Source organism: Lepidothrix coronata, unplaced genomic scaffold (assembly GCF_001604755.1).
Source record: "Lepidothrix coronata isolate B3197 unplaced genomic scaffold, Lepidothrix_coronata-1.0 Scaffold2, whole genome shotgun sequence".
NCBI classification, from domain to species: Eukaryota; Metazoa; Chordata; class Aves; order Passeriformes; family Pipridae; genus Lepidothrix; species Lepidothrix coronata.
The window spans coordinates 6,709,425-6,717,562 of record NW_016690182.1 but is presented as its reverse complement, the minus strand read 5'-3'; the positions used below and the strand labels follow the sequence as shown (position 1 = coordinate 6,717,562).

Genomic DNA, 8,138 nt, shown 5'->3' with positions numbered 1-8,138 from the left:
TGTGCCCTGCTCACCTTCCCCACATGCCAAGCTGCAGAATAGGGTTGGAAGACCCCAGTGTGCAGCGTTCACCAGGTACCCCACCCCCTGCCAAAGACAGGGTCCTGCTCTCCTGGAGCTCAGGAAAAGTGCCACTGTTGGCACATCCTCAGTGAGGACAGCCAGAAGATGCTCTGCACATGCCCCTTGGAGGGCTTGGTCCTGCCACCCTTGTGCTTTTCTGGTCCTCCTCTTAGGGTAGGAGGGGTCTCAGGAGAAGATGCAGGTCCAATTTTGAGGCGCTGCCCAATGCCCCTTCCACAGAGGAGTGAAACAGTCCACAGGCAGAGGGTTTTCTACCTGCAGAGGCAGGAGGAAGGACAGTCTGGTGAGCAGGTTCAGGTCACCAAGATCAGAGCACCACTGGTGCCTTACCCTCACTCTGCTGAAATCAGCAGTCCCACCTCAGCCACCAATCACTCCTCTGATGTCACCAAGTATGAACCCGGCCAAGGCAGTGACACACTGGGAAGACTGGTTGAGTTTCATAGGTAGGCATGGATGGAAAATAGAGGGTTGTCAAAATACAGCAGACAGGATGGCAACGATGCATCACCAGCAGCTAGAACATAAGGACAGCGCTGGGCTGACTGATTCCTTTAGAGAAGACGTTCCTAAGCCTTTTTATGTTTTTCCGTTGATGTTTGGTAAGCAGATTGGTACGGGAGATATGCATGAACACAGCTTGGCTGAAGTGCCCCGAGCCATCCTACAGTTGCTAGGAAAGAAACGTTGATGGTAGTTTGCTAAACAAAGCTCTTGTGACATAACGGGGACAGTGACCCTGCCAGGAATGTGGGGTGTGTGGACCCAGACATGCAGCACCAGCATGTACCAAATCACTGGCAGTGGCAGAAGAAAGTTAAAAGCAAACAACAGCCTCAAACTTTGTTCCATTTGTGTTCTCAGGGCCCCCTGGCCCTCATTAATAAATAACAAAATATACAAATTAAGAAACAAGAAAAACAAAGAGGCAGAGGAACATAAATAAAGGGAAACAGGGAAAGGCACGTTGCTCAACAAAGTTGGGCTGGAACCCCAGCTTGGGTTCCTCACTACAGCTTGAAGATGCCAAAGTAGTTGTTGCCATGGTTGTAGTTCAGTTTTGTGGAGTCTGTCACGTTGACAAAGACCATGTCATCTTCCCGGAGCTTGAAGACACCTCCCACCCGGATGGACTGGAGTTCGCAGTCACTCCGGGTGCCCTGTGTCTGTAGTCCCTTCAGCAGGAGCCGATCCTCTTCCTTGGGGAGATGCAAGTAAATAAAGAGGGTGAAGGGTGCCGAGGATGCTTCCTTGGTGCAGAAGCTGACTTGGGAGTAGATGTAGTAGAGCCCTGCTTCCTTCACCTTCAGTTTCCCCTCGTGGTTGGATATCAAGATGTTTGTGGGGCCATACATGGTCTCCTGCCACTGTAGCACTGTGGAGAGAGTGTTGCAGGTGAGCTGGGAGAAGGAGAAGGAGACATCCAGTTTTTGCGGGGACCCCCCAGAGACATCTGGCCTCACAGCCTCTGTTTGTCTGTGGGGTGTGGGGGTGGGTCCTTCCCACCCCAGGACACCAACCCCAGCCCATGGGAGCAGGTCCCTTTCCCCAAGGCCAGGGCAGGTTTAACCCATGTTGCTGGTCACTGGCCTTGACACCCTTGAATCAATATGCAAGTGGAAGAGCATTTTGCTTCCTTCATCGGGCCAAGTAGAAATGCTTAGGGAGGAGGATTGCACATGGTTACCACCACAGACCAAACACACTCCTGTGTCAACTCCTGTAGGGTTGCTATCTCCATGGATTTCAGGGATACAACCTCCAAGCCCTCAGAGCGCTGCCAAAGCATACTGCAACTCCATTATTCAGAACCTCCCATCCCAGGGCACACAGCCTTCCCTCCAAAGTCCCTCCTCCACCTGGCCTCTGGAGATGGCAAGACTTTACCAAGGAAGCACAAAACTGAACACCCCACAATTCTGATCCCTGCCTGGGTGCAGAGCTGGGAGGGCTTTGCACAGTGAGTGCTGCTTCCCACCACCGGGACCACGGCTCACACAGACCAGTTGCTTCCGTGGCTTTTGGGGCACTACTGGTGTCATCCTGGTAGCTCACAGAGCTGGTGCAGATAAACCAATAAAGAGATCGGGAAACCATAGGGACTGAGGTCAGCTCTGACCTCCGGGAGGGAATTTGAACCTCTGCCTTCCCCAGCCTACAGAGACACCTGCAAGAGCAGCCAGGGTGAGCAACCTGGCTCCAAGGGAAATAATGGGTTCAACTGCCCCAGCCCAGAGTCCCAGTCCCTGTTGCAGGGTGACCTGGGTGATCCTGGGGGAGCCACGTAGCCCACAGTCCAAGACTGAGCATCCCACAGGGACATTTGCCCACACGGAGCTGAGCACAAGGCAACTGCTGCTCTCTGGACTATTTCAACTTGCTTTATGGGCTCAACAAGTGCTTGAGCAAGGAGTTTTAAAATGCAGCAAGTTTCTCACTTCTTTGATCTTATCTTGGCTTTCCACAGATAAACTATGCTCTGGGTGAAATGCTGCGTCACAGATGGAAAGAGCAGTTGCTGATTGCTGTCAGTTACTCCAGAATTAAATCAGAAGTGCTCAGATTGTGAAAGCCTTGCCAGATGGAGAGACTGGCCTTGCAAGCTCATACTCACTTTGGTAATCCTTGCTCTTGAGGGATGTCCCTTAGCTAAAGGTATGCTGAGGGACAGAGCAGTGAGAGCCCCCATGGTCAGTACAGAGGGACACACAAGTGCAAATGGACTCAGGTAGATCTCGCAAACCTAGCGTGGCCATGGCTGTGAATAAGTGCAGCTCGCCTAAATCAGTTTGGATCTATTTTGTGACTGTAAAGTCCTCAGCCAGCCCACATTGCTAGAAGAGGATTAAATCAGCAGATACAGTATGCCAGCAGAGCCCTCCTACAGCAGCCACCCCAGTTAGGTGTGGCCAGGAGAGCAAAAGAACTCAATTTGGAGAACAAAAGAAAAGTGAGAAGTTTTTTCCTTAAATATGATGAGAAAAATTTTACCACTTGTAAAGATTAAGCTTTTGTAGTGCATTTCTAGGAAGGCACATATATACAGCTACTGAGGACAGTTGGCACGGGATGTGTGAACCCCATGTGGCACAGGAGCACGTGGTGACATGCACTGGGAGGTTTGCTGTGCTTTGGGGGCACACTTTCATGCTGGAGTTGCTTTGTCCCTGGCCTCTAGAGAGCCACGGTGCAGGACTGGGGATGCACACTGCCATGTCCCACTGGCTCCCTGGCCGAGGTCAGTCCGAGCAGGTCTGTCTTACCTGAGCCTGCATTGTTGCTCTGCTGAACTGCCAGGTGGACTGCAATTGGCTGCCTCTTCTCTGCTGCAATTCCAAAAGGCCAGTGTTATTAACGCCTTAGCACCCTGTCCCCCCTGGGCAGCACAGCTCCTCTACAGGGACTGCAGCACCTCCCACTATTATGTTTCTCTACAGTCCAATTCCAGCTCAGATACAGTGTCTCCAGACTCCAACCCCAGCTCCGAGTAAAGCAGGACCTGGCCTCTACTCAGCAGAGACATGCAGTTGCCTCTGAGGCATAAAGCCCATGGAGGAGGCAGTGCCACCTTTCCCACTGCTGGGACAGGATCTGGATGTGCCCACACCTCACCTGCCACAGACGTCTCATTCTTGTGTGTCAAATGGGGATGTTCATGGTGCTCATGACCTGCAATGCAGAAAGACCATGAATTTAGTTTTGGGTTCAGTTTCATCAACTTCAGCCATTGTGCCACACAGAACTGCCTGCCCTGGTGAGACACCCATGCCCAGTGCCCCCCTCCACCAGCCCCATGCTGTGCACAGTCCTACCCCCATGGGGGTGCATCAAACCCTGATCTGTCCCCTGCCTCCATGCCATACCCTGAGCTGCTGCAGGGTGAAGGAAATCCCTTTCCAGACCAAGCTATGGGTGCACTGGTGACACCAAGAAACTCACCTCTCTGCATGTCATACTTGGGCTGCTCCTCGATGGCTCCGTCCTGTAACAACAGTAAAAACATATATATTTTTTTGAAGATGTACAAATAAATGATTTTGAAAACTTCTGTATGGTCACTGCTCGAGTTGGTGCTGTTTGGCCCTGACATCTCCTAGCAAAGGTGTCAAAAACGACAGAGCCCTTCCTGCTCTAGCATTGTTTGCAGCAGGGGGTTTGTTTATGACCTTAGTTTTCATGCAATTAAAATTATGTCAAGGGGAAAGTCTATTTGAAAAAAAAAAAAAAAGAAAGAAGCAAACAAACATCTTTTCATTTAAAAACATGTCAGAGAGCTTTAAGTGCTGCCAGGCACATCCCTGCCCCTACAGCAGGGGGTTTCAGGGCTGCTGAGCAGGGCCCATCTTACACACAGTTTTGGTAGTCAGTCAGGCACTGATGCAAACCTGAAGGTTTAGCTGAGGTCATTGTTGTCATCAGGCAGTGACAACGAGGAAGAAATGTCACCTTCCTGCCTGCTTTGGCCAGCACAGCCACTCCTAAACAGAGACCCTTTCTTTATTCGCAGAGCAGCACGTACCTTGTACTGGAGATTCTGGAAACCCTTTAAAATCTGTTCACAGTCCAGTAATGTCGACTTCTGACCTTCTGGTGTCCGACATTTCTGTACTTTCCTCAGGAAGATGTAATCTTCATCTAAGCTCAACATCTCTTCCATCTGCCAACAGGGGAGAGAAGAGAGGGTGAATGGAGTGTTAGTGGGAAACCTGCAACAGCTGCCAGCAGAGCCATGCTGTATTCCTGCCAGGGATAAATTACAGCCTGGGAAGCTCAGGGTCAGATGTTCAGCATTGGGATGAGCTGGGCAGACAAACTGTGGGTACCAAGAGCTCCCACCAGCCACCCAACACAGCATCTGCACCTCCTCTGGGAATTGCACCCACAGAGCTCATCCTGATCGGCAATGCTGTGTGAGAGGATGATTGTTCAGGATCTGTTTTTCTATCACCTTAATAATGAGTTTAAATGTCTCTCTCTGCCTTTTCCCAAAGGCACAGAAATCTCAGGAAAGCCCAGGGACTCAGGGTTTGCAGCTGCTTCCTCAGTAGCCCCAGCAGCCGGGCTGCTTGCTCAGCCCCTTGTTTCCCTGCCCACACAGGGGGCTTGGCATTTTTTTACTCACTTATTGATTAAAAAGAGCTGCCAAGAAAACAAAACTACTTGTGGGTTGCGGCTGAATTGCACCAAGAGTTTCAGATTGAAAAAAAATGAAAAACCAATAAATTAATAAATAAATGCATCAAAATACTGATTTGTGAAATTATACCTGTTTTTGTTCTTTTTTTTTTTTTTTCTTTTTAAACCTAGCAGTCAGCTAAATGGCAAAGAAAAAGTGCAGCTGGACACGAAGACACATGGCCGGGCAGAGCGCTCAGCACAAGCAGCACTGGGATGAGGAGGGTTGGGTTTGAAGTCCTGCCACAAGCTCTGAAGGCAGCTGAAATCCTCCTGCCACCTGTGACTGCATTTCAGCTGCCTCTAATCCTCTGTGGTGACCCCACGCAGTCACATTTCACTCTGCTGGGGACCCTCTACTCACTCCTTTGCCCCAAGCTGCAAACTCTGTGCAGCAAAGTTCCCTGCCACCCCCCTTTAAGATCCTCTAGCTCAGGATTGTTCTCCATCCTTGAAGATCAGAAATCACCCACTTAAATTTCAATTTAAGTTGAGATAATACATTTAAAAATCAGTAATGATGACCTTATTGGTGCATCTGGCAAGAAAAACTCGGTCTGGGTTTTAGGCACATATTTCTTTAGCTGGCAGTCTTTTCTGGTTTGGAGGAAAGTAGCTTTAGATTGGTGATTTTAAGCATTATGCAGTGTGGCTGCAATCATGGCAACCTCAAAAACAGCTTTTCAGACTCTAACTTTTTGGTAAATATTGTCCGAAGTATGGGACAGGATCACCGATACCGCGTCTCTTCAAAAAATGACAAACTACTAAGGTCCAGTCTTCTCTTCCCTGAATCAGAAGATATCATCTGAAGTGAGACGTTGGTAAAATTCATACATCAAACTCTAAAAAAATTTTAATTTCTGGACCTTTCATCTTCACAATTAGTGTCACAGTGCGTGCCAAGTGCTACAAAACCAGAAAAACCACCACCAAGCCTAAAACAGCCACTTGAACGCCTAAACCACACTCTCCCATCCCCGGACTGGCCATGGGCTGCCAGGGTTGCTCTTAACGGCTCTTCTTGAGTGATCCATTCTCTTTTTGTTAACAAATGGAACAGATCCCTTCCCCAGTGTACATCTTCATGTCAAACTAAAGCAGAAATGAGAACACGGGTGAGATAAATGCTACTGCTACATCCCTCCAGTGGTCAGCATCGTCTTCTGCTGTGTTCATCCTTTTGGTGAGCAGCCTCACCACAGCTGAAGTCAAACCGTGCCAGCAGTCCAGCAGAGACAGGCAACCTTCTTTCTCCACTTACCTTATCCATCTTCATGTGAAGATATAAACAGAAGAGCACGGTCCCAATCATCTGTGCGACAGTAAATATGGTGAGGAAGCCCATGAACATCTTCATGGTGCCAGGTGAGGTGCTGCTGATGGGTCGGGGTGTCTCAGGGCTGTAGGGTTCATTCATCCTCCTTGCACTTGGCTGGGGCTCCTTCAAATGAGCTGCTTGCAAGTAGCATGAGAACTGTTGTGCGAGCGCCCGCTGCTCAAGGGATACAGGTTGCAGCAACCTACACTTCCTGGAAAAACCTCTTCGTAGTGGGTAGGTTTGTTCACTACCATCTCCCACAACAACAAAAAAAAAAAAGGTTGCTTAGACTTTCTTCTCTCTGTTGCACTTCCATGCCTTTTTCCTACTGTTCTACAAGAAACAGATAGAGGTTCTTATTCTGTATATTCATACTTGCCCTTGAATCACTCCAAACTATTCCCTGGTGGTTTTTTTTCCTGTTGCTGATGAAAGTTTTGTGGCAAGTTGTCTTCAAAGAAATGAAGACAGGTAAAGAGCTGCTGAGAAGCACTGTGGGCTGCCAGGGGCTAGGAAGCACTCAGAAAGTTGGTTGTTTCTCAAAAGGGGAAAAAAGGCTTTTTGCTGTTCATTTCCTTCAAGAGAAGGACAATTTTTGGCAGTGAAGACACTTGGCTGAGGCAGGTGGGTTGTGCTGGTTTCTGCCTTCCCTTGTGCTCTCCAGGGGTGAAGTCTCTGCCTGGGGAGGCTGGATGATCTGGGAGGAGGGATCATCTCTACAGGCACCCTAGTGACGCCAGTGTGGGCACAGCTTTCATGATCCTCAACAGATAGTAGGATTTTGAAGCCCAAAGTTTGAACCTCCCTCTCCAAATCAATTTGGAGAGACAAGCTTTAAGCAGCTTTGGGAGGTGCTCACCTTGCACCCAAAGGCACCAACCATCTCAGACCCTGCATCTACTTATCCATGTTACCTATATCTACATATCGGGGTATGAAAAGTGCTGCTGGAGATGACAGGCATTCCTGTCAGCTGCTGACCTTCCAGTATCACCACCAACTTTGGGCAATGCTTGTCCTCTCTATGCCCTTACCCCTTCCAGTATCACCACCAACTTTGGGCAATGCTTGTCCTCTCTATGCCCTTACCCCTCTCAAGCTGGCAGCAGGGAGGTGAGGTCCTGCCCCCAAGCTTTTCAGGCATCCGACATTCTTGTGTATATGTAACTAAAATAATTTAGGGTAAATGCAGAGGGGTCCTCACTGCTTTCAACAGGGGACAGACCTCATTTTCTCTATATAAAGAAAATAAATCTGGGGGGCTGTTGGGGTGCAGAGGAGGAGGACTGTGAGGTTTGAAGGCATCATCGAGCCATCATGTAGAGCTGTTTTGAAAGTGTAGAAGGGATGCTGGAGGCAATGCTCTTATCAGATGTGCACACAGCAAATAAAGGGTTGGATCCTGCTGAGGTGGTGGGTGCTGAGCAGGTGCTGCTCGCCACCAGTCTCAGGAGAGGAGGGCACACAGTGCCTTTCAGGCTGCTCAGAGCGTTGCAGGATTGAGTCTAGCGTTGCTTTTGCTTTCTGCCCTCTCTCCTGCATCCTGCCCTGTGTGGTT

General features: G+C 49.3%; 1 protein-coding gene across 1 annotated transcript; it reads right to left on the bottom strand.

The window, feature by feature from the left end:
• Positions 1-881: 881 nt before the first annotated feature.
• On the bottom strand, positions 882-6,733 carry CD40LG (CD40 ligand). The gene is made up of 6 exons (XM_017814723.1): positions 6,524-6,733; positions 4,604-4,741; positions 4,024-4,066; positions 3,697-3,753; positions 3,348-3,410; positions 882-1,459 (listed from the first exon to the last, which is right to left on the bottom strand). The coding sequence occupies exons 1-6, from the start codon at positions 6,677-6,679 to the stop codon at positions 1,095-1,097; spliced, it is 822 nt and encodes a 273-aa protein (XP_017670212.1). The 5' UTR covers positions 6,680-6,733; the 3' UTR covers positions 882-1,094.
• Positions 6,734-8,138: the final 1,405 nt, after the last annotated feature.